At 46.3% G+C, this 25,881-nt stretch overlaps 1 protein-coding gene and 1 non-coding gene across 7 annotated transcripts; both read left to right on the forward strand.

The window, feature by feature from the left end:
• Positions 1-8,169: 8,169 nt before the first annotated feature.
• RCC1 (regulator of chromosome condensation 1) lies at positions 8,170-22,828 on the forward strand. Of its 6 annotated transcripts, none has more exons than XM_032495651.1 (11): positions 8,170-8,261; positions 16,097-16,178; positions 16,711-16,818; positions 17,680-17,867; positions 18,037-18,216; positions 19,010-19,106; positions 19,205-19,327; positions 19,781-19,936; positions 20,181-20,300; positions 20,644-20,796; positions 21,652-22,828. In XM_032495651.1, exons 2-11 carry the CDS (start codon positions 16,106-16,108, stop codon positions 21,825-21,827), a joined length of 1,374 nt encoding a protein of 457 aa, XP_032351542.1. In that variant the 5' UTR covers positions 8,170-8,261; positions 16,097-16,105; the 3' UTR covers positions 21,828-22,828. The 6 variants fall into 6 exon arrangements, with proteins under 6 accessions (XP_032351542.1, XP_032351545.1, XP_014406747.1 ...); XM_014551260.2 differs by lacking the exon at positions 8,170-8,261 and adding an exon at positions 8,685-8,954; XM_032495652.1 differs by lacking the exon at positions 8,170-8,261 and adding an exon at positions 8,687-8,954 and having other exon boundaries at positions 16,711-16,776.
• On the forward strand, positions 14,783-14,916 carry LOC116668350. Its single transcript, XR_004325520.1, has one exon. It is a non-coding gene; the product is annotated as a small nucleolar RNA SNORA43 (small nucleolar RNA).
• Positions 22,829-25,881: the final 3,053 nt, after the last annotated feature.

Consider the following 25,881-nt stretch of genomic DNA (forward strand, 5'->3'; position numbering starts at 1 on the left):
AGCTCCTTGGGTAAGCCCTGTTTTCATTTCTGTTGGATGATAATTCAAAGGTGGATATGCTTAAGGTACCTGTCTAATGATTTAAGGTGTGGTATTCCGGACTTCATGCAGTAGGCCACTGATACGGGAAATCTGCTGGTCAGACCTAACCTTGCTGGCAAATTGACATTGGCAACTACAAGATTTGTATAAATGTTACCACTTGTTAGGTTAAGCCTCTGCTGCCTGTGTCCAAGGGGTGTGGTTGAGTCACAATAGAACTTTTTGTCAAGCCCTTGTACAGGCTGCCAGCCTTGGTGAAATCAAGGCCCTGAAGGATGGGGACTAGTGGGGAACCATCTAGAAGGTAAGAGTTTAAATCTCTGATGTGGCTAAGTGAATTTCACAAGGTGGGGAGGTAGAATAGGCATTTAGAAGCCATTGGGGTCACCCTTAGGGGAAGATTCGGGGGCTTGGTTTTGGTGGTCACGTGGGATGTCCAGATGGACTGCAAAGTGCTCAAAGCCAAGAGTTTATGTGGGAATAGGAGTACTTGTGTCTGTGATTATTGGACAAAAACCTGGGAGAAGTTGTTGGATTGTTACAAGTACCACTGTGTCTCGGGAGTTATTTCCCAAAACAAGTAGTGACGTGTGCCAGGTTCTTCAAAACATTTGGCATATATTACTATGCTCTCTGAGGTGGATATTGGTCTGTTTTGATGGGAAAACCCAGAAAGAAAGGCTACATAATTGCCCAGATCTACAACTAGGAAGATGGGCCTCTGCATAAATTGATGGGACACTTCCTTGGGGGTGGACACGTACAAAGCAGGGTCCTGTTTATCTTCGCGTCCCCAGGATTATCCCTGTGTCTAGCTCACCTGGTATCATTACCACATAAACACTGTCTTTGGAGAGTAGATGCAAAAAGCCTGAATAGTGTTTTTAGAACAAATTCTCAGGGTAGGGCTGGGTGGTAGGTGAAAAACAGTATCTCCTGATATGGAAGTATACCTGAAGGAAAGCTGTCAGCATGTATTCTATGTCCCACCCTTTCAGCTAAACTTCAGGTTGCACCATATCTACCTGTAGACTTTACAAACCTGCTCTCCTGGCTTTTTTCTGTATGTATGCCTGTAGTCAAGTCAGTTGACCAAGCGTGACAGTCTGATGCCAACACTTGCAGTCCCTGTGGTCTTGGGCAAGCTACTTAACCTCTGCCTCAGTTTCCTCACGCATTGAATGGGGATAAAAGTACCTACCTCTTGGAGTTCTAATGAGAATTAGTTAATACTTGTAAAAAGCTGCTTACAGTCTCATAATACGATGAGCTTGTGAGAAAATTCTCTTAAAAGCAGACGAGGAATATAGTATCCAGTAAATTTATTCAATAAAGTCCACCACCATAGATAAATGATCCACTAAACCAGGCTTATCTCACTCAGAACCCTACCTATCCAGGGGAGTTAAAAAGAGGGTGATTCAGGGAGCTTAGTATCGCCAAGATCATCTAACTAGTAAGTAGCAGAACTAGAATTTAAACCTAACTCCAAGACCACGTACTAGCTTTGAGCAAGGCAGTGTGGTAAGATATGTACATTATCTCATCTAATACTCCTTGCACCTCTGCGAAGTGGGTAGTCTGCCCTGCCCATTTTTGCAGATGAAACAAGTTGAAGGCATTGAACTTGCTTAAGTTACACAGCGAGTAAGTGGCATTCATCTGTGCAATTGACTACAGAACCTATACTCAACGCTACATCATACCATGCCTTGAGAAATAGCTATTCCTGGTTTAAAGCACTGAACTCTTGTAATTCAGCTAATTAGCAATACCCACTGCACCATAAAAACTCGGTTTCAGTTGTAATGAATTATATATCTGCTATGTGCCTAGCTTGACTTGACTTGAAAATACTAAAATGGACATGAGTACAGTTTCCTGGGGAGCGACAGCCCTTCCCTGGTTGTTCCTCTGTCTTTCACTGCTTTCTGTCTTTGTGCATGTCTTTCCCTCAGAAGGATGGAACCGATGTCTTTATGATAGTATCTGACACTTGATGAGGATTTGCCATGTGTTAGATATTCTTTCATCCTTACCAACAATCATATGCAGTGCAGAGACTTTTATTACAACCATGTTATAGAAAAGACAATCAAGGTTAGATTATTTGCCCAAGGTCACAGAATAGGACTTAAAGGTCTGCATCTTAAGAGCCTGTACTCAACCACCATCCTCCCCTCCCCTCCCCCTAAGCATCCAGAATGGCCTCTCAAAGGCAGGGTGGGTACCTTGAACATTCCATCATGATCATGATATTAGAATTCTGAAGTGATTATTTTCCAGGTAATGTCCATCTAACCTACTAGTTGGGGGATCCTCAACGAATGGGACCATAGATGTGTGCTCAGTACCTAGTACTGTGCCTGGTACATAGCAAACACTGGTTGATGACTTCATTATTTTTCTGTGTTCTGTTTCATTGATTTCTCTTTAGATCTTTAGTATTTCCTTTCTTCTGTTTACGCTGAGTTTAGTTTGCTCTTTTCCTAGTTTACTAAGATAGAACCTGAGGTCATTGATTTGAGACCTTTCTTTTTTTTTCCCCATAGTCTAGGCATTTAGTGCTATGAGTTTCCCCCAAATACTGCTTTAACAATATTCCACAAGTTCTGCTATGTTATTTTTTTTATTTTAATTCAGTTCAAAACACTTTCAAATTCCTAACAACAAGGTTCTAATGCATAGCACAGGGAACTACATTCAATATCTTATAAAAACCTATAATGAAAAAGAATATATATATGCATAACTAAATCACTATGCTATATACCAGAAACTAACAACATTATAAATCAACTGTGCTTCAATTAAAAATAAACCAAAAACAAAACCAAAATACTTTCAAATTCCCTTTTGATTTCTTCTTTGATCTGTGGGCTACTTAAAAGTGTGTTAGTTTTTAAGCATTTGGGAGTTTTCCAAAGATCTTTCTGCTATTGGTTTCTACTTTCATTCCATTGTGGCCTCAGTCCATATGCTTGAATCCTCTTAAGTTTACTGAGACTTGTTCTACCCAGAATCTGGCCTATCTTGGTAAATATTTCATGTGCACGTGAAAGGAATGAGTATGTTACTGATGTTTGAAAATGAAATCAAGTTAGAGTGTGAAGAAATGTGAGGGGTTCTATAAATGTCAATCAGCTCAAATTGATTGAAAGTGTTGTTCAAGTCTACTCTATCCTTGCTGGTTTTCTCCCTACCTGTCCTGTCAGTAATACTGAGAGTGGGATATTGGAATCTCCAGCTGTAGTTGTAGATAGAAGTTCTGTTTCTTCCAGAAGTTCTATCAGTTTTTTTGCTTCATGTATTTTGAAGCTCTGTAATTAGTTGCATATGTTTAGGATTGTGCATTTTAATTAATTGACTCCTTTAGCATGAACTTACCTTCTTTGTCTCAACAATATTCTTTGCTCTGAAATCTACCTTGCCATTCATATAGCTGCTCTGGCTTTATTTTGACTAGTGTCATCAGAGTATGTCTTTTTCTATCTTTTTATGTTTAACCTATTTGTATAAGGTTGATCCTTGTACAACATGGGGGTGCTGTTGAAAATCCAGAGATAACTTCACAGTCAGCCCTCTATCTGCAGTTCTGCATCCATGGGTTCAACCAGCCTCAGATCGTGTAGTACTGAAGTACGTACATATCTATTGAAAACAATCTGAGTATAAGTGAACTTGCACAGTTCAAACCTGTGTTGTTCAGGGGGAGGGTACAGCTCAAGTGGTAGAGCACATGCTTAGCATACACAAGGTCCTGGGATCAATCCCCAGTACCTCCTCCGCAATTAAATAAACCTAATTACCTCCCCCCACCAAAAAATAAAGTAAAATAAAATAATTTTTTCAAAAAACCTGTGTTGTTCAAGTGTCAACTGTACTTACATTTAACATGTATTTCTTGTAAGCAGTGTGTACTTGGGTCTTGCTTTTTCTGTATATTATGACAATCTCTGCCTTTCAATTGAAGTGTTTAAAACACATTTATTTTTATATGATTGAGTCTTATCTTGGTATTTGTTTTCTATTTTTGTTTCAACTGCTCTTTGTTCCTTTTGTACTCTTTTTCTGCCTTTTTTTTTAATTCAGTATCTTTTCCTGATTCCATCTTATCTTTGTTGGCTTTTAGCCATAACTATTTTGTTATTTTTGGTTTGGTGGTCATTTTGGGGATTCACATATACATCTTTTTTTTTTTTCATTTAAAAAAAATTTTTAATTGACGTATAGTTGATTTACAATGTTAGTTTCAGGTGTACAGCAAAGTGATTCAGTTATTATTTTTTAATATATTTTTATTGGAGTATAGTCAGTTTACGATGTGTCAATTTCTGGTGTACAGAGCAGTACTTCAGTCATATAGGAACATACATATATTCATTTTCATGTTCTTTTTAACCATAAGTTACTATAAGATATTGAATATAGTTCCCTATGCCATACAGTATAAACTTGTTTATCTCATCGTATACACCTTTAACTATCAGAGTCTAAGTTCAATTGATGATATACTACTTCACTTAATATAATAATCTTATATTTCTCACCCCATAGTCTTTGTTATTGTTGTCATGTATTTTACTTTTTATATATGTTATAAAATCCACAATACCTTAGTATTTTTGTTTAAACTGGCAATTATCTTTTTTAAAGTTTTGTAAAAAGAAAAAATCTTACCTAATTACCTCCGCCCGCAAAAAAGAAAAAATCTTATATATTTACCCACGTGGTTACATTTCCAATGCTCTTCACTCCTTCCTATAGATCCAGATTCTCACCTGCTATCACTTTGCTATCACTTTCCTTCCATACAAAAGTATTCCTTTAACATTTCTTTTATGATGGGTCTGCTGGTGATGAATTCTTTCAGCTTTTGCATGTCTGAAAATGCTTTAATTTCCCCTTCATTTGTGAACAGTTTTTCCTTGATATACTTTTCTAGATACAATTTTACTGGAGCACATTAGAGATGTTGCTCCGTTCTTGTTGGCATTGTATCTTTGTCTTTGTTCTTCTGTACATAAGATGTTGCATTGTATCCTTATCTTGTTCCTCTGTACGTAACGTCTTTCTTCTGATTGCTTTTAAGATTCTCTATCGTTGGTTTTGAGCAATTTGATTTTGATGTACCTTGTTTCTTATGCTCGGAGTTCCTTGAGCTTCTTAGATTTTGTATGGGTCAGGGTTCTCTAGAGAAACAGAACTAGTAGGATGTATGTGTGTAGATAGAGATTTATTTTAAGGAATTGGCTCATGTGGTGGTGGGGACTGGAAAGCCTAAAATATGTAGGGCCAGACAGCAGACTGGAAATTCCAGTAAGAGCTGATGTTGCAGTCTTGAATCCAGAGGCAGTCTTGGCAGAATTCCTTCTCTTAAAGCCTTCAACTGATTGGATGAGGCCCACTCATATTATAAAGGGTCATATGCTTTCCTCAAAGTCTACTGATTTAAAAGTTAGTATATCTAAAAAATGACTCACAGCAACATCTAGACTGGTGATTGACCAAACAACAGGGCAGTATAGTCTAGCCAAATTGATGCATAAAATTAATCACAGATCCATAGGTTTATAGTCTGAATATTTTGACCATTCTTTCTTTTTTTTTTTTTTTTTTGACCATTATTTCTTTAAATATTTTCTATCTCCAGTTCCTCCTTGTTTTGGGATCTCCAATTACCTGTAGAGTAGGCTACTTATTAAAGTTATTTCATAGCTCACTAATGCTATTTTCACATAAAATTTTTTTCTCTGTGTGTTCCATTTTGGTTTTTTTGCTATGCCATCAAATTCACTAACCATTGCATTTGCAATATCTAATCTATTATTAATCCCATCCAGTTTATTTGTCATCTTAGATATTGTCAAGATGTTCACTTAGGATCTTTTTATGTCTTCCATGTCTCTGCTTAACTTTTGGACATACAGAATACTGTTATAATAACTTTTAATGTCATTCACTTCTGAGTCTATCATCTATGTCATTTCTGAGTCAGGGTCAATTGATTGTTCTCCTTACTATGGTTTGTGTTCAATGAATAAAATACAACAATAAAAGGTTGTGAAAAAATTAAAATTAATATTTGGGTTCAGAGAGGAAAAGATAAGTGCAGCCAAGGAAGGCTTCATGGAGATGGTGACTGAAGTGAGCCTTAAAATATATCAAGAATTCAGCTAGGCAGGAAGGAAGGCCCCTGTTAGGAAAGGTGAGAAAGTACGAATGAGCATGGGCACGTCCAGAGTGCAGTGTAGAGGCCAAGGGGAAAATGGGAATCAACACCTTGGGGCATTTGCCACCTGGTGCTCCAAGCATAGCACTAAAGCAATATCTGAGTCTTTAAAGATTCCTCAGCAGGGCAAGGTCTCATGATTTAGGGAGACTAACCTGGGGATCTAGGTGAAATGAAATGGAGGGGAAAGGATGAGAGGCAGGAACACAAGAGGGTGGTGCTTAGACTAGAGGGGCAGAAACAGACAAGCAGAGAAGCACGAGTCAGAAAAGAAATTAAGGTTTGAACCTGTACTTGTCAAAGAACCTTAACCTTGGCTTGAAGGATGAAGGGGGAATGTGTCTAGATCCATGGGAAATGAGTTTTATTTTGGGTGTTGAGTCTTCTGCATAGACTGTAGGACTGAAACTTAGGGTGGAGGTCAGAACCAGACCAGATGGATTGCCCTCTCAGTTAAAAGGTGATGGCTAAAAGTTAAAAAGCCCTGAACAAGAGTTCTACTCTCCTACCACTTGTATGATGACCCCAGAGAACTTGCTTAAACTCTTTGTACCTCATTTTTCTCATTTTCCAACTGTTGAAGTTTTTATGAGGAACAAATGAACTAATGGACATGGATGAACATGTTTCTGTAGTTAAAGTAAAAGGTTTTACAAAATAGATGGTAATAATTATTTTTATAATTATATTAAGCCAGGTGACTGAGTAAGATCTTGGAGGAAGACAGCAGAGAGAGATCAGAGATCCCAGGGTTAAAACTTGGAGACATTTCACAGTATATCATCCAAAAGAAGAGTCTGTGATGGAGGCAGAAGTAAACTTGAAGAGGTAAGAGACTCTGAAGATGGGGACTGCCTTTTTTGAGGGGAGGGGCTCTGCAGAGAAGAAATTCAGTTGGTAAACACTCATGAAAAGTGTCCATCTAGAGTTCAGGTATGATAGTATGACTTTCAGAGTCAGAATCAACATGAAATGAAGAAAATGTCCTTCTGCAGCGCTCACTCCCCTGACCTAGGAAGTACCCAGACACAATCAAATGGCCTGAAAGTTCACCGCAGGAAACCCTTGAAATCCTAAAGAAATGTTTGTATTCATCCTGAAGAAGGAGTGTGTTAACAAGACAGCATAGTCGGCTTGGTGCCTGTTCTCCATCTCTAGCTCCCAACCTCAATTTACACCCTCATCTTCTTTTTTATCTGGTCTCCCTCCCCGACTCTTGGTTTCCCCTTCCCTCAAGTCCATTCTCCATTTTGTTCTAAAGCAAACATCTGCTCATGTCACTCACGTGCTCAAATCCCTTTCATAGTTCCCCACTGCCTCAGGGTAGAGGCTGTGTCCTTAGAGACCCTGAACCCATGGCCTGTCTCTCCCTCTCCAGTTCTCCCCCACGTTACTCCTGTGGCACTCTCTGCCCCAGTCAGACCCTGCGAGTTTCTCATAACCACCATAGGCGCTCATCGCTCGCTGTCATTGCAAGTGATGCTTCTTCTAGGAGGCCCTGCCCTCTTAGCCTTAACCTGGAAAGCCCTTCTTAAGCCCTGGCTGAGCCAGATAACCCTGTGTGTACCCTTGTCACAACCCTGGTAGTTGTTGATAGCCTGATTTCTCACCTTTCTCTGACGGAGAACCTCATGAGAGCAGGGAGGATCAGGATCTCATTTGCCCGTACAGTCCCTTCCACACCAGATTTTCCCAAACAAACCGCGATTCCTAGTAGTCTTTCTGGTTGTCATTTCATTTGCACCGATTTGGGGTCTCCAAAATGCACACCTACTGAACCCGGGCCAGGGTGGAGAGAGCCTGGTCAAGAGCGTCCTAGCAGAGCGCGCCATTTGCACTTCCCGGGGTGCCCGCCAGGGGTCGCCGGGCTCTTTGTTTTCTTTTCTGGCCCGGGGTCGGGGCCGGAGGCCTGCAGAGCGCATGCTCTGGGGCAGTTCGCGGCCGGGCCGGCGAGCGGAGGAGTTCCTTGTGGCGGACCTGCAGCGAGGTAGGTCGCGCCCGTCACGCGCCGAGGGTCCGGGCGAGGGGCGGCGCGCGGGGCGGGCACAGCCGGGGCACCGGCGGTCGTGGTGGGCCGGAGACGTTGCCTGCGCGCGCCCGTGTCGCGCGGCGCCGGCCCCACGTGAAGCCGGGCGCCCAGGAGGCGCGGGTGCGGGCGCGCGGGTTCCCGACCCCGCGGGGCGGCCGGGAGCCGCCCGGGCCCCGCCTCGCCCGAGCGAGGGCCGCGCGGCCCCTCTGCCGCCGCGCCTCTCACGCCCGGCCCGCGCCGCCCGCTCGGGCGGGAGATTCAAACGGCCCGAGCGCGGCCGGCCGAGGTGCGCGCGGCCGCGGTGACCTCGGCGCCCGCGGTACGCAGATCCGCGCGCCTCCCCGGCCGGGGCAGCCACCCTGGCGGGGGCCGCGTTTCCGAAGCGAAAAAGTGACTTTGTCCAGCATCGGTTTGGAGAACGTGGATTGCAGAGTGGGGCCGGAATCCTGCCCGACGGGGGTCTGCTTTAGGAGCACGAGGGTAGGCTGCTCAAGGTCTGCGCAGGAAGAGAAATCTCAGCGACAACGGACACCACAACGACAACTGTTCGACCCGTTGAAGAGTGTGCTGTGAACTCCGCATCAACTCACGTGTCGACAGATTATTTATTGGCTGTCCACTCCGTACCGCGCTTGCAGGGCGGGGAACATGGTGAGAGGGCCCCCTGTGGCCCTGATGGAGCCCCGGGTCTCCCTGGGGAGACCCATGTGGGGCCACAATTAACGGTCCAGGGTGATCCCCGGAGTATGCCCGTGAAGCTGGGGCGCTGCTGCTGGCAGATACTAACTGAGGTGCTCCAACGAAATGTGACTTGGGTGCCCCAGCAGAAGTGGAGAGTGTATGGAGTGTGAAGGGTAACGCTGGGGGGGTCACCCAAGCCTGCTCAGGCGAGTCAGGGATGGCTTTCCAGCCGAGGTGACTCTTGGCCAGAGTTGAAGGAGCAGTAGAGTTATTCAGACAGATGGGGTGGAGGGGTTAGGGTGATCCAGGCAGGGGACACAGCACATGCAAAGGTGTGGAGGTGTAGGTAAGTGTTGTGATCCGGGACACCACGAGTGTTTGAGTCTGACTGGAGCGCAGGGTACAAGGAGGGGAGGACCAGGACGATCCAACAGGGGCTGGGTCTTGAAAGGTCTGGGGTGCAAGAGAGCAACACTGGGTGGGGGTGGAGGAGGCAGCAATGGTTTCACCCAAGAACAGCATCAGAATGGAGTCTGAAAAGATGAATTAAGAGTTCTTCTCTTATTGCAAAGACATCCCAAGAGCAGGAATCCTATTCAGGTTTGCAACTTCCTAGTTGGGTGCCCTGGGGCCACTCGCTCAACTCCTCTGAGCCTTGTTTTCCTTACTTGTACAGGTAAGTGACCTGTGGTGAGGATTCCTAATATCCTACTGTTTCCTTAAAGCTGGGGTTCTAGCATCTGGGGGAAGTTGCGGCCCTTTTCCCCTGGGAAGAATGAACACATTTAAGCCGAGGCACAGCGCTGTATGTAAGGGGGATCCCCTGGCTAGGAACTCCTGGGTGAAGTGTGCCAACTCTGTGCCTCGCAGAGGCAGGAGCGGCAGGAGCGCAGCAAATGTTTGCTGCCAGATGAGCCTCTCTCTCCCCTTCACTCCTGGGGACCTCTCACACAAAGGGATTCTTCAGCCTTTGCGTCTGGCAGGCAAGTGTCTGCCTCCTGACTTGGGTGGGCGGGTGGGGACAACTGCTGTGGTCAGAGAGGGCTCTGTCTCCCTTTGCAGAAATGAAACTGTGCTGAGGTCACGGGGTCACAGCAGAAACACTTGGCCCCTGGTAGCCTGTCCAGTCTGCTGTGCCTTTGTTCACCAAATGAGGAAACTGAGATCCAGGGAGAAGAGGGGAAGCTCTGGCTCTGGGGGGAGTGGTCAGGAGACCTGGGCTGTCATCCCACCTGTGTGGCCTGGGACACCTTCCCCTGAGCCTCCACTTTCTTATCTGTAAAGCCAGGATAATCACACCTCAGAGGGCAGGTGTGAGCATTCAGGAGAAGCTGGCACATCGTAGTTGCCTACTAGTGGAAGTTGACTCTATCTGACTTATTATTTGTGATTGTGTCTAACTCTTCTCCCAGACTGTAAATTCCTGGAAAATGAAAGGACAGAAGCTGTGTTTGTTGGGGAGAGTGGGGTAGGGACAAGAGACTACTATTTGTTCCCAGCCCAGACACTCACTGGTTAAGAAAACAAATGCAGAGCAGTTAGACAGGATGTCTCTCCAAAGGACTGATTTGTGCAGTAGAGGATATGCAGGGGTGTGATGGGTGCAGGACTCTACCTTTTAGAAGGTGCCCTCACATTCCCTGCCATGCCTCCAGGATTGCTCACAACACTAGGGCGCTGCAGTGCCTAAAGTCCTCCATCAGAGAGGTGTAGATTCTCAGGCTCAAAGGGAACTCACTGAAATCCATTGCTGTCTCCACCACAGCACAGAGTTGTACCCGTTGTCCTTCCGCACATCCTTCAGCAGATCCATCGCCCACCTGGCTCACGCTCCCAGGCCCCAGCTACCTCCATGTCTCTTCTCTAGTCCCACCATCCTGCCCTTCTCAGTGGGCTTCTACCCTCTGCTTGTTGCGTTTGGCCAAGCTCATGGGGGATCCTGGGGAGGCCTATCCAGGCTGTCTCCACCCCTGCCTGGATCATGGCCTGCCTTTAGCCAACCTATTCTTGTTTTTGTTTTTAATTATTCAGATAGACCTGGATTTTATTCCTGGCTCTTCTATCTGGCTGTATGAACTTAGGCAAGTAAATTTACTTCTCTGAGCCTCAGTTCCCTCAACCGTGAAATAGGAGTGACAGTGCCTTCTTCAGCTTGTTGTGAGGCATCAAAGATTGTTGGCATATAGAAGGTAGGAGTGGCCAGTGCTCCAAAGAGACTCATTTTAAGGAGTAGATTGGTATGGTGGATAGATATGTAAATAAAATAGTTACGATTCAAAAGTCTTTCCTGATTTCTCTAAGAGAATGGTTCCTTTGGGATTGAGAGGGACCAGAGGTGGTTTACCTATGGCAGTGACTTTGAGTAGAAGTTCTTCCAGTGGGATACGGGATGGGCTGGTATAGAAATGCACATGGTATAGAGAGAATAGTCAGCAGTCTGAGATTGTGTGAGGAGAGAAGGGAGGATGTGATAGGTAGGATATGAGGCCAAAAGCTGTGTCAGTACCAGACCCTGGAGGTCTTTAGCACCAGATCAAGAAGTGTGGGCCGAGGGAACCACTGAGGAGTCTGAGCAAGAAAGCAGCTTGTTCTAGGTTTAAAAAGATCATGAATGGCTTGTGGAATGGGATGGGAAAGGGGTGGGGAGGATGAAGACCAGAGAAAAGCTGCTGTCTTTTCTAGCAGAGAGAGTATGAGAGAGTTCTCAGGCAGGCTGAGAGACCGGGGGTGTGGGGAGGAAGTAGGCAAGGGCACCAGTTCTGGGGTCTGACCAGCTTGGTACAGATCTTGACTTCCTTTTCCAGTCTTGGGTAAGAAACTTCATTTTTCTGAGCCTCAGTTTCCCCATCTGTAAAGTGGAATTGGTGTGGTTAGCTTGCAGTGAGATGCCCCCGATTGTTAGCCAAAATACAGGTGGCTAAGGGGATGTTGTCTGGGTCAGTTGCAAACCCTACTAACACATTTTTTTTTGTTAATGACCCACGACTACAGGTCAACCCAACATCAGCATCAGTGTGCTGATAGAATTTTGTTTCCTGTTTTTTCACTTAACTTCTTGTTGTGAGTACTTTTCCATGTTATTACAGTCTCCCTCCCCAGCACAGCTAACTCCTACAGGTCATTCTGATGAGCTGGAAATGTGCCTTTGGTGGGACAGGGCCCTGGACACAATGAACTGGCTGCCAACCTGGCCAGGGGTACAAGCTGTCTACCGGAAACAGTGGGTACTTGTCATATCCCACACCCCTTAACCCATCAGCTCTGCATACTTAACATCCCTTATTGGTTGGCTCCCACACACTTCAGACTTAACAAAAACACCTGGCAAAATGGACCTCTAGGTCTCATCTCTCCTGTCTGTCCCACAGTGTTCTCCATCTCCCTAACTGGAAGTATGCCACCTACCTAGTCCAGTAAGCCAAAGCCAGGGAGGCCTGCCCAGGATCCCCTGGATTTTTGAGGATGAAAATGTCATTCCAGATTCCTCCCTCTCCCTCATTCCCTGCGCCTAACCAACGGGCAAATCAAGCCTGTCTCCTAAGTTAATCTGTTTTGTCTACTTTTCTCTCTTGCTTCAAACCAGATCAATCACCAGCTTCTCTCATTTGGGTGCCTGCAGTTGTCTCCTCTTCCAATCCATTCCATTTTCTTTACAGTATTCAGAAGACATTTTTCTCCTTAAACCTTTTCAGTTTCCCTGCAAGGCCTTGTATGACCAGCCCTTGCTTCCCTTGTGCCATTGACCTGGCACTGTGCAGCTGCGGCCCCCTGGCCTCCCGGGATCCTTAAGCAGATCACATGCTTTTGTCCAGGTCTTCCCCTGCTGGTATTTCAAGTCTTAGCTCAAATGTTACTTATCTGATCTATATCTCCTCCCCCATCCCAGTTACTCTCTTTTTTTGTTAATTGTGGTAAAATATACATAACACAAAATTTACCATTTTAACCATTTTTAATTATATGTAGTTCAAAGCATTAAGTACATTTACATTGTTGTGCCCCAAATTATTTCTTACTACATCACCTTGCCTATTTTTCATGCAGCGCCATCTGTAATACCAGTGTGTGTGTCTCTTTCCCACTAGAACATAAGCTCCATGAGAACAGGGAGAGGATTCGTTTTCCTTTTTCTGTTCTCCACCTGGCCCAAAGTCAAGGGGTGGTTAGAGGCACTCAGTAAATATTTGGAATGAATGAATAAATGCTGCCATGTATTAAGCACTTACTGTGTGCTTGGCACTGGAAAGTCCTCTACAAACAATTCATTCAGTCTTGACAGCAGCCCTGGAAGTAGTCATTGTGTCCCTTTTTACAGGTGAGGATACAGCTCAGAGAGGTTAAAGCTGCCAGAGAGGCCACCCGTGGTCACAGAAGCAGGGGTGGGCAAGCCAAGCTCTGGCAGATGAACCCAGTTCCCTCGACTCCCAGAGCATGCATTTCTAGTGTGGGAAGAGGGGTCTCAGAGAGGCTGATTGGTTCCACCCTGGGAGAATAAAAGTTGGGTGAGACACAGAACTACCACATCATCAGAGTGAGAACTGGGCCCGTCACAGCCTGTAGAAGAAGCTCCACCTGCAGAGGCTCGACCTGCACAGGCTTGGCACTCTAGGCCTTTGGCTGCTTCCTTGTCTTTAGTACTTTGTTCTCCCCCAGGAGAGTCAGCAGAACTGTGCTCAGAAATGCAGAGGCCACTGACCTTGTGTTTGTGTACCATGGGAGCTGGAGAGGCTGGGTCTCTAGGACCTCCTGGAAGGAAGAAGGGAGGGGGGTGCTCTTTCGGGCCACACTGAAGCCTGAGAAGGGCTCTTGGGGTTCTCTTTCTGTTTGTAGCCTTGGGTAGAAGCCTCCACCCCTTTTCTGTAAAACGGAGGAGAGGTGGGTTAGCTTAGATGAGAGCTGTGCCTGAGCATTTCCCGGGACAGGTTCCTGCTGTTATACACCAGTATTGATTTATTGAGCACTTACTATGTAATCACTTTTACAGTGTTAGCTCATTTAATCCTCCACATTACAACAGGGTGTAGGTGCTATTATTATCCCTTTTTTGCTGAGGAGGAAACTGAATCATGAAGAAATTAAATGATTTTGGTCAAACAGCTAGAAAGTAGCTGAGCACATGTTCTGGCCCTTCATAACCACGACTCTACCATTTGTATCTGGATAGCTGTGAATTGCCCTGACCCTAGCCATCCATTCCAGAGGGTTCACAGTTTAGAATTTGGGAGCCCCAAGTTTAAACAACTTAACTGTCTTTCATAACCTTAAAGACCAGGGCTCAATAAAGGTTTATTTCCAGAGCTGCATATGTGGAGGAAAAAAGGCTTTGGACACAATTTGGGCTGGACTGGAATTGTGAGAGCCAGGAGGAATGTCTGTTCTCAGCAGCCTTGGGGAGGCAGCAGCAGTTAAAGGAGAAAAGGGGCTCAGGGCTGAGGCCCCTGGATCATCCCCTTCTTGTCACCTGTAGGTGATTTCCTTTTCCCATGTTGTAACACCTCTTGTTTGTATGTTAGTGTGTGTGTATATACGTTGTTTGTCTCTTGTTGGACTGTTTAGAGGAAAGCCAGGCTCCTCCCAGGAGTGGTGGCATTTTGGATCAAAGGGTACAAATGGTTTGGTTTAGTTTGGTTTTATTTAATGAAAGTAGCTTTTTTTTTGCATGTGGTTTGATTATAACAGTGATGCATCACTAGAGTTACTAGTGGTTATGTTAGGGTTGGGAAGAGTTATGAGGGATATTTCACTTAACGTTCTTCAGTGTTTTAATTTTCTATATTAAAAAAAAATGTTGCCCCATGGATGGCGGACCTACCAGCACCACGGATGCAGCTGCCCTGCTGCACCCGTGACGTCGGGGCACAGAGGAAGCAGCTATTTCTACACTCAGTGCTCAGAACAGTGGGCATTAAGAATGGTTTGTAGCCGGACAGTACGATTTTCTTCTTCCATAGAGTAAGGCTCGTTGTGAGGTTTAAATGAGATGTATGAGCACGTGGCAAGCTTCGGGCACAGTGGGATTGACTCAGAGAGGGTCTCCTTTGGTCATTCAGTAGGTCTGTCTGGGGGAGACTTTGTAGAAGAAAGCGTTGGGCAGGTGTGACCTGCTTGCCTGCCTGAGAGCTGCTGAGCCAGTATCAGTGGCCTGTGTCCTGTCCAGACCCGTTACTCCCTGTGCGGGGTCTGGAGCCACCTGGTCTATGAGCACTTGTGCTGTGAGGACCCTTGACAAGGAGCAGGAGACGGTTTGGTCATTCTGGAAGGAGCGCCAAAGGGTTGCTCCTGGCATTGGCTCTGTGGGTGAGGCAGAGGTCAGACCCCTGTGTGGAACCCGTCGATGGGCCAATGATCATCCAGACCAGGGCCCTGGGGGGCAGAGGGGACTGTGGCCCCCTGTCAGGTGGAGGGCTCAGTTTACTGTTGAGGGTCGAACAAAAGCTGTAGGTGATGCTCTCAACCAGTGTGTCCCTCCCAGGGCATGTGGCAGTGGGCAGGAGGGAGGGGTCCCCATGCTGGCAGGCCTGAGGTTGACAAACCTGCTGTAGAAAAACATGGTTTGGGGGGATTCACTGATGAGATTCCATGTCTCAGGAAAAAAAAAAAAAATGTAACGTTCCTTGTATCTTAGATAGTATAATAAGATACAAAGAAAAAAGTAAAAGTTGTCCATAATCCCGAAATTTCCCGGAGGTTACTTTTATTAACATTGAATATGTTTTCCTCCACACATTTTTATATGTATGCTTCCCCCCCACAAATAGGATGGTGGGCTGTTTTTCAGTCTGCTTATATTATTTGGCGATGATTCAATATGTAAATCTCTGAAAACATCACTTTTAATGGCTTTCTACTGTTTTATCATCAATATACTACATATTACCTAGCCAGCCTCCCAAGTGCATGGGTTGCTCCATTTTTTTTTTTTTAATATTAAGAAGAATATAGCAGAGAATATTTGTGGAAGTTAGTCTTTAGCTATATTTATTATTTGGTTCTCAGATAAATTCTGAGAAGTGGAATTGCTGGGAATTTCTTCTCACCTCTTTTAAAGTTTTTGATAAATATTGCCTAATTAGAGCAGGAAAATGATTGCCATTTTTGCCTGTTTTTTTCAGGACAGGAAGATGCCACCCAAGCGTATAGCTAAGAGAAGGTCACCCCCAGAAGATGCCCTCCCGAAAAGCAAGAAGGTGAAGGGTAAGTTGGCTTTAGCCTCTATCTCAGTATGGGTGGCCTCCTGGTGCCCCCAGAATCTGGGACTGGGCTCCTTCCTGAGGGGTCTGGAAGTCCAGGAACTCCACCCAGCTGGAGGGTCGCCTGTAGCTCATTGAATCCCACCTTCTGGGAATTATAACAGTGCAGAGACTTGCCTAAAAGCACTCAGGTACTGGCCAAAAAACTAGACCCTAGGGCTTTGCCCCAGGCAATAATATGGTTAAGACCACTGACCTCCAGACTGGGTTCAAGTCCTGGCTCTGCCACTTTCTAGCTGTGTAGCTTTGGTCAAATCACTAACCTCACTGAGCTTAGACTAGCCCGTTCATAAAATGGGCAACCTCACTGGGCTGTTGTGAGGAAAGTGAGACAGTGTCCTGGTAGCACTCCAGGGAGCTGGCTGTGGTTTCCTCTCTGTTGGGACCCTGGAGGGAGTCAGGGAGGAGAGAGAGCCACGCCTAATCTGGGAGGGGGGAATGTGGACCCACTCTCAGACAGTGTCTGTCTTTTGCAGACTCTCGTAACCAGGCAGCGAGGGCCGTTGCCTCCCGCCGCATTCCAGGCGCCCGCTCCTGCCAAGGTGCCTGCGGGCAGAGCCCTCCTGACCAGAAAGCCCGACCAGGTGGCTGCCTGCCCAGCGAGCCCTCTGTGCAGTCGGGGCAGCTGTGGCCACACCCCCAGAGGGAGGGCCTGGATGCCATTGGTTGTTGGGGCCACGGGCGCCGTCATTGGCCAGCAGATGGCCCTGTGCCGCGCACCCGTTGGCATGTACCTCTCCTCAAATGTCTGTGCGGTGTCTTAGGCCTGCCAGTTCCTCTTCAGCTGCTTGTCTGCTCCCAGATAGGAGCACAGTGAGGGTCACTGTTCGTGACCAGAGGTTAAGTCACAACCTGAGGATGGAGGCTAGGGACTGTGCCCTGAACACATAGGCTTCACTGCAAACTCTTCTGCTAGTTATTAGCTCTGACCCTGGAGTGGTTACTTAACCTCTCTTGAGGCTCTATTCCCTTTCCTATAAAATGGGATCCTAAATATGGAAGGTCTGTAACAATGTGCAAAGCAATTCAACATTAGTAGAGTAAGCAGTCAGTAAAGGGGTAGATGTTATTATGCCCTCACTGTTGTCACCGTGTTTCTGACCAAGACCTTACAGCCAATCAAGGAAAGTATCTTATGTCCTCACTGTTCTTTTTCTCTCCCCACTAAGATTTATTTCACAATATCCAGTATCTCACTGTTTCCATTTCCTTCCACTCACATTAATAATATGCTTTGTTTTTCATCTTCACAAAAACCCTATGAGATAGGTACTTTTGTTATCCTCATTTCTCAGATGAGGAAACTTAGGCTTGGAAAGGTCAGGCTAATGGTCTGTGGCAGAGCAGGGGCTTGAATCCAGGTCTGTGTGATCCCAGAGCCCATGCAGAGACCTCTCCTCTCCTGTCATCCTACACACTCAGGGGCTGTCTTCTTCACCCCTCAGTCTCACATAGGTCCCACAGCACAGAACCGGGCTTGGTGCTGACACTGGGCCAGGGCGATGTGGGCCAGCTGGGGCTAGGCGAGAATGTGATGGAGAGGAAGAAGCCAGCCCTGGTGCCCATTCCAGAGGACATCGTGCAGGCTGAAGCTGGGGGCATGCACACCGTGTGTCTAAGCAAAAGTGGCCAGGTAAGTTGTGGGTGGCACAGGATGGGACAGGGCCTGGGGATGGGGGCTTGGGGAAGAGCTTTGAGCCACATTCTGTGGAGATGGAGCTGGCTAGATGAGCAGGGAGTGGCTTAAACAAGAGTGGACTGAGAGGCCAGACCTTGCACTAACAGGGCCATCCTGGACACAGGTCTACTCCTTCGGCTGCAATGATGAGGGTGCCCTGGGAAGGGACACATCAGCAGAGGGCTCAGAGATGGTCCCCGGGAAAGTGGAACTGCAAGAGAAGGTGGTACAGGTGTCAGCAGGAGACAGTCACACAGCGGCCCTCACCGAGGACGGCCGAGTCTTCCTGTGGGGCTCCTTCCGGGTAAGACTGGGTCTGGAGAACTGCATGGGGGCTGGCAAGCAGAATTAACTGGTGGGACCCCAAAGATAACTCAGCTCCACAGCCCTGTTGTACTTACTGGTGGGGAAATCAAGGCCCTGGGCAGAGCTCGGGCCCAGACCCAGGTCTTTGGCTGCTTCTTCTAGGCCTGTCCACAACACTGGCTGTTTGCTTGACGCTGATGTTATGAAGTATGTGTCTTGGGAAAGGGGTGGGTCAGCGATGCCTTTGGGCTGAGGCTGAGCCAGGAAGCCTGCTGTCCTCACCCATCTCCCTACTTTTAACTTCCCCCTTCCCCTTCCCACCCCTCTTCCACACTTCTTAGGGGTTTGGGGGCATATCACAGAATTTCCAAGACAGGAGAGTGGTTTTAAAAGGAGATTCAGCATTAAAATTGCTTTGATACTTCAGTATTCAATTTATTTTGGCATGTCAAAAATAAAGGAATCTGATGTTTCCTCGTTGGGGCTATTTTTACTTTTTTTTAATGGAGTATTTCAAACACATAAAAATAATTAGAATAATATATTGAACTCCATTTACTCACTTCAACAATTATCAGCTTGTGGCTAAAGTTGTTTCCTTTTCACTCCCATCTCATCCCCAACTCCTTTGTTATTTTAATGCAAATCACAGAGTACTATGTGGCCTGGCTCCTGCCCACCTCTCCATCCCTACCTGGCACCAGTGCCCTTCACCAGACAGCTTTGTGGCTGCCTGCAAAGCTGGATCTGGCTGGTACTAGGCTGAAAACTGTTCCATCCCTCCCTTGCAGGACAACAACGGTGTGATCGGGCTCTTGGAGCCCATGAAAAAGAGCATGGTGCCTGTGCAGGTGCAGCTGAGCACGCCGGTGGTGAAGGTGGCCTCAGGTGAGTCTGGGCAGTAGTTGGAGAACCTTGTTCTGGGGCTGGCCCAGCTTTGGGCCTTATATACAAGCCCTGCATCCCCTGCCTTCTCTCACCCTCAGGAAATGACCACTTGGTGATGCTGACAGCTGATGGCGACCTCTATACTTTGGGCTGTGGAGAGCAGGGCCAGCTGGGCCGTGTGCCTGAATTGTTTGCCAATCGTGGTGGCCGGCAGGGCCTTGGTAGGTGGCTTAGGTCCCTCTGGTGGGGCAAGTTGGCAGGCCACCCCTGGTGAAGCTCAAGGGCAGAAGGGATTTTCTGTGTTCAGGCTTGCATCAGGTTGAGAACTCTGACTCTAGAGCCAGACTAGCCCAGGTTTGAATCCTGACTCTACCACCCACTGGCTAGGGGACCCTAGACATAGTTTCCTCATCTCATTGGGTTGTTGTGAAGTTAGATGAGTTAACACAGAAGAATGTTGGGCACATGGTAAGTTCCATGTAAATGTTAAGCTCTTATGGTTGTGGGAGTCTGAATGGACTCTCTTGGCCTCAGTTTCCTCTTCTGTATAAGAGGGAGAAGAGTCTCTGCTCAGCCTCCCTGTGAGGGCTTTTGCAGTGGAGGAGAAAGAGCTGGGGCCTAGAGGAGAGGCCATGTGTGTCTGCCGTTGACCTAAGCCTTCTCTCTGCCTGTAGAACGACTCCTGGTCCCCAAGTGTGTGATGCTGAAATCCAGGGGAAGCCGGGGCCATGTCAGATTCCAGGATGCCTTCTGTGGCGCCTACTTCACTTTTGCCATCTCCTCTGAGGGCCATGTATATGGCTTTGGCCTCTCCAACTACCATCAGCTTGGTGAGTCGCAAGCCCAGCACCCAACGTAGCCCAGAGTGACCTGAGTTCCAGTCCTGCCTCCACCACTCATTGTTGTGCCCCCTTGGTGGGGTCACCTAATTTCCAGAGCCCCAGTTTTGTCATCTGTGAAATAAGAATGTGAATACCCTGGTGCAGGGCGGGTGGCCACACTGTGGGAAGGGATGAAGGACAGCTCCTTGGACACCTTCCCCCCTGACAGCTCTATCCGGGCCTTTCTCCCCAGGAACCCCAGGCACAGAATCTTGCTTTGTACCTCAGAACCTGACATCCTTCAAGAACTCCACCAAGTCCTGGGTGGGCTTCTCTGGTGGCCAGCACCATACTGTCTGCATGGATTCAGAAGGTGGGACCTCCAGGCCCATTTCTGGGTCGGGGGTGGAGTGTTCCCTGGGCACAGACCTGGCCACACTCCTGAGTGATGGTTCTTGGAACCTGGGCCTGCTCCAAGGGTTGGACTAGCTGTGGGTCTGTGAGGGTCACCCCCATCCCTCAGCATTCTGGTGCTCTTCCAAATATGAGCAATAGGGGCCTATGGGTTGTTTTCCCAGGCCTCTCCCAAAACTGAAAAAGACACTGCAGACCTTCTCACCACCCTGGGAACGGGGGACCAGTTCCCATGGATGTGGACACTCACCTGGCCTACCTGGAGCACGTCCTCTGCTACTCCTCTCTCCCTCTTCCCACAGGAAGAGCGTACAGCCTGGGCCGGGCTGAGTATGGGCGACTGGGCCTTGGGGAGGGCGCTGAGGAGAAGAGCATACCCACCCTCATCTCCAGGCTGCCCCCTGTCTCCTCAGTGGCTTGTGGGGCCTCTGTGGGATATGCTGTGACTAAGGATGGTGAGTGGGGCTGCCCACAGTCGGTCTGGTTGGGGTCTGAGGGTTGTGATTCAGGCTCTGATATGATGGAGCTGAGATACTGAGAGCAGTGTTTGTGATGACATTGCTTTCATCCTGATTGTCAGGAGCTCTGGCTTTGATGACGTTAAATGAGTAAACAGATTGTTTTAATAGAGATGATTTGTTCTGTAGAGGAGGAAAACAGCAAAGGGGGATATATCACTGAGGACCAGACAGACAGTAGGACTTGAACCCAGGTCTCCTGACTCCTAACTCAGGCTTCTCTTTACATTTTCTACCACGGTGACCCTTTTATTTACAACCTAGTAGGTGCCAACTTCCCAGGGAGTTGTACTTAGAATTTTATTAGGAGAAAGAAGGCTTAGTAGTTGGGGTCCTGGCAGGCACAGCAGAGATGTGGACAATTGATTGCTAAAGCCTGAGTGGAACAGCCATGGGACCTTGAGAAGTCAGACTGGCCGAGGTGCTTGAACAGGGATTATCTGGGAAGAATTCCTGAGGAAGTGGGGCTTGTCCTGCACCTCGAAGTTTCAGTCCTTTATGATAAGCAAAGGAGGGCATCTCGGGTCCAGGAATATCCAGAGTATCAAAGGCAGTGGTCCTGGGAATGGAGGGTGCTAAGGGGGTTTGGAGAATAGCCAGTCGTTGTTGGGCCTTGAATGCCATGCCTAGGAGCAGGGAGAAGTCTTTGGCAATGCGTAAGGACTGTGGTCTCTGGTTGACAAAGGTTTTTTTTATCCGTCACCCCCTTGTCTTCTCCCAGCATCACTGAATGCTGGGAAGGGTAGGGCTAGGGACCCTGGAGACAGCTGCCCCCATTTCTCTCCTTTGTAGGACGTGTTTTTGCCTGGGGCATGGGCACCAACTACCAGCTGGGCACAGGACAGGAAGAGGATGCATGGAGCCCTGTGGAGATGACAGGCAAGCAGCTGGAGAACCGCGTGGTCTTATCTGTGTCCAGCGGAGGCCAGCACACAGTCTTACTAGTCAAGGACAAGGAGCAGAGCTGATGAAGCCTCTGAGGGCCTGGTTGCCGGCCCCCCACCTCCCTCCCAGAACAGGGAAGCTGCGATGACTGCATATTCCAGCAGACCTCCCCCAGCCCCAAGTACTCTGTCATCTCCTGCTTTTTTCCCTAGAGCAGAACAGAATCCTTTTCCTCCTCTTTTTTTTCCCCTCCTTTCTGGGATCATCCTGGGACCTACAGGATGAGGGTGGGGGATATGGCAGAGGGGAGGGAGTTTTGTCAGAAGGAATATTGCTCACCCCACAGCTATGTGGTTAGACCTTTCCCCATCATCCCTACCTCCCTTGGTCCTGGCTGACCCTGGTTTTGCCTACCAAAAACCAAAACTTCCTCCGCTGGGTGTTTGGTGCCCATACCCTGAGGAGTTGGGGCTCCTTCAAGCCCTCTCTAGTAGTCGTGTGCCACTCTTCCTGTCCTTCACAGCCCACAGGCAGACAAATGGTACAGTCGTCAGATCCAGTTGTCATGGACCTATGCCTGGGGGAAACTGGAGAAGGGGCAGGACTACCCAGCCATGGGCAACCCCAAGCCAAATGTTTGGCCTTGAACAGGTGCCCATGAGGCAAAAAAAAAAAAAAAGATTCTCCACTTGATCAAGAAAAAAGCCAATCAGCCTTTCTCCCAGAAGCACAAAGCATTCTTCCCTTCAAACATTGACTGCAGTATCTCACCCATCCAACCTGAGTCACCTGCAGCCAAGGGCCTGAAATCTGGAAAGAAAGCTACGCCTGCAGGAGAGGACCTTGGGAGAGAGGGAAGGAGTGCTTTATAAATAAACCTATAGCAATACTGAGAGTGAAGTGAGGGAGGGAGGGAGGGGAAGAGGGTTAGAGGGGCAGAGGCTGGTCGCCAGAAAGGGAAGCAGCAGCTTGTACAGTGGCTGAAAAAATAGAAAAGAGTTTTGAATTTTTTTTTAATGTAAAGTATTTTGGAGGGAAGAGTGAAATCTTTTAACACTTTGAATAAATTTAGAGTTTTATAAAACAGGCCACTTGTTTTCTACACACTCCCTGCTTTTTTAAGGGAGTACCTGCTGTATTGGAAAGGGCAGAATAAATCTATGCCTGTGGACCTGGTGAAGACTAGGAATTAAGTGATGTTGAGAGGTCCTGGTGTGTGCCAGTCAGCTGTGTTTTTATATGGAACAGTGGCTTTTCTAGACAAATCAAAAAAGAAAAGAAGAATTGATTGACTTTTGTTTAGGTATTTATGAATCACTTTATGAATCACTGGATTTAAAAAAAAAAATTATACTACATAATGAGAGACACGGGGTAGATCTTTTAATATCCTAATCCCAAACCAAGATTTTTGAGTACGGTACATCTCTAAAAACACTTTTACAAAGTTTGATGATGTATCATTTCAGCAGCTGGTGTAACTGATTAAACATGATTAACTGCACGGTAACTCTTAAGACAACTTAAGCATAATGATGTAGATTTTCACAGGCAAGATTTTCATTTGAGCAAGCAAATCATAAAGAGCTGACGTGTCCAGTGTGATGGTCACTAGCCACATGTGGCTATTTACAGTTAATTTAAATTTGTAAAAAATATAAAATGAATTTCCTTGGCTGCACTAGCCACATTTCAGGTCCTCAGTAGTCAAATGTGACTAGTGCCTATAGTATTGGGCTATGCAATTATAGAAATATATAGAACATTTCTATAATTGCAGAAAGTTGTAGTGGACAGTGCTGATTTCTATAGAAGGTCTGTATATGTACGACAGGCAAGTTTTATTAGTGCCAGGAAGATTTTTGGATGTCAGTGGCTCTTGAAAAAATGAATATGATGTAAAATAATTTAAAATGTATTCTGTGATTGTTTTTTTCTTGAAGTTTTAGTTTTGATGCAGGTACTATACTGACTAGAAGTTGACTTCTTAGAAGGGGGAAAAAATCACACTTCTGATTTTGATGTTTTCTTTGTAAAAGAGCACTTGTCTGTCTGTTCTTCCCTGACGCCTACTCCCCCAGAAAATCCATTTGGTTTAGATATACTGAAATTTTCCCTTTGACAATATAGCAGGTTGAAAGTACCCTATCCTTAGTAACAGCCCTTGTGGGTTGGGACTTAAAACCAGGCATTGTGCTGAGCACTTTACATACTGTAATAGCCCATTAAATCCTCACATCAGCCCTGTGAAATAGGAATTGCTGTCCCTCAGGAAATAGTCCCTGAGAGTTCAAGTGACTAACTTGAGGCCCAGAAACTACCAAGTGCACAGACTAGGCTGGAATTTAAATCAGCCTCCACCCAAGACCAGAACTTCAATTCCTTTTCCTTGTATTGCACGTAAGAGTTATAAAGCTCTCTGTAGGTGCTTTACATGTATTAGAACAGTGTCAGGCACATAGTAAATGCTCTATATGTCTCTGCTATTATGACTATTGCACATTTTTTACTCCCCTGTGTTTAATAACTGCCTTGTTTTTCACATGCTTAGTTTTTTGGTATAAGTATCATTAATTCATTGCCAATGTCTCAGGAGCTTTTTTGTGTTCAAACACAGGTACTCTCAATTTTATGATTTCCCCTATCCTCCAACCTGGATTGGTTACTGCAGGCAAATGTAATCAACCCTGTATGGCTCAGCTATAAATAATATTTACAAAGTCATAATAATGTAAATGTTCAATATTGTTTTGACAGAAATTATAATCAGAAGATTGAAAAGTGTGTGTATGAGGGGCAGTCCCTCATATCTGTAGCTGCAAATGAGAAATGTTACTTAGAAATATGCAAATTTTAGGGGGAAGATTTGGAAGTTTGCTTCAAGGGACTAGGAGTTGGGAATAGGGATAGATAGGGGTAAGGGACAGCTGTTTATTGATTGTGACATAAATTCAATTTTTTTTTCAGTTTCTACCCTGTTCCCAATACTGTTTTGGGAATTTGATTAGAAACAAAGTGAACAAGGAATCCTTTCTGATGAGGCTTACATTCTAAATTAAAAATAAATAATTTGAAAGTCTTCCACAAGTAAAATCAATTAAAAAAAATAGTAAACAAAGAGCAAAGCACACGGGCTGGCAAATAGTACTAAGTAAATTGTTCTCAGTTATAACATGAATGCCTTCAACTGCCATGTTGGACAACTTACTGGATGCCAGGCTTTGGGCCAAGTGCTTTCCCAACTTCACATTTTCTCCTCACAACAAACATGGTATGAGGTAAGCACTGCTATTACCCACATTTAAACTCAGAGAGTTTAAATAACTTGCCAAAATAATTAAAGGGGACTGGGATTTGGGCTCCCTTTTGTTCAAGTCTATAGCCAAAGCACCTAACCATACACCACTACTGCAGTGGATGGGATAAAGCTGGAAATTTGGCACTTCATGGTTGGATCTCAAGACCATGGTCGGATCTTAGACCATGAGTGGTTGACTTTGGGGCCCAAGACCCCAAGCTTGGGATGTGTAAACTGAAAAGGAAGGGCATTAGTGGCCCATTAGTGCAAAGGGAGCCCAGGAAACAGATCCTCAAGCATTTGGGAGGGGCTTCACTGTCGGAGATGACAATCACCTAGGGAAGCTTCACATTCTGAGAAATGGGCATCAAACAGGGACACCCGGACTAGGAAGTCAAACCGTCTGTGTTATCTAATCATCAAATCGTGTTTACTGAGGGCCTTCGATGGCAGGTCACTGTTCTGGGACTGACTAGAGCTCCTGGAGGTTTGGGCCCGTGTAAGGAGATGGGATGCATGAAAGAGTAACAAGGCTTGGGGACTGATTAGTTGAGGTGATAGAATTTACTCTCCCTTTAACCCTCCCCTCCCCGCGTCCTAAGGCTATACACGGGAATGATGGAAGAACCCCATTCCAGCTTCAACAGAAATCACACATAAGCCTTGCAAACTGGGAAACGCGGGGTGAAGGGGTGGCTGGGATGGACCGGTCAGTCAGTAAACTGCTCGAGGGCACACAGTGAAACTGGATCGTTCAGGCTCCCAAAGGGGATCTTTCACTTTTTTTTAAAATGTGCTTATATTTGCAATTTTCTACAATGAGCATATACTACTTTTCT

This window comes from Camelus ferus, chromosome 13 (genome assembly GCF_009834535.1).
Source record: "Camelus ferus isolate YT-003-E chromosome 13, BCGSAC_Cfer_1.0, whole genome shotgun sequence".
Taxonomy (NCBI): Eukaryota; Metazoa; Chordata; class Mammalia; order Artiodactyla; family Camelidae; genus Camelus; species Camelus ferus.

What these genes read in the sequence shown, in the direction of transcription:
- RCC1 (XM_014551260.2), top strand. An exon ending in GAAAAGCAAGAAGGTGAAGG is followed by an intron (nt 16,179 to 16,710) that starts GTAAGTTGGCTT and finishes TGTCTTTTGCAG; the next exon opens with ACTCTCGTAACCAGGCAGCG. An exon ending in GTCTAAGCAAAAGTGGCCAG is followed by an intron (nt 17,868 to 18,036) that starts GTAAGTTGTGGG and finishes TCCTGGACACAG; the next exon opens with GTCTACTCCTTCGGCTGCAA.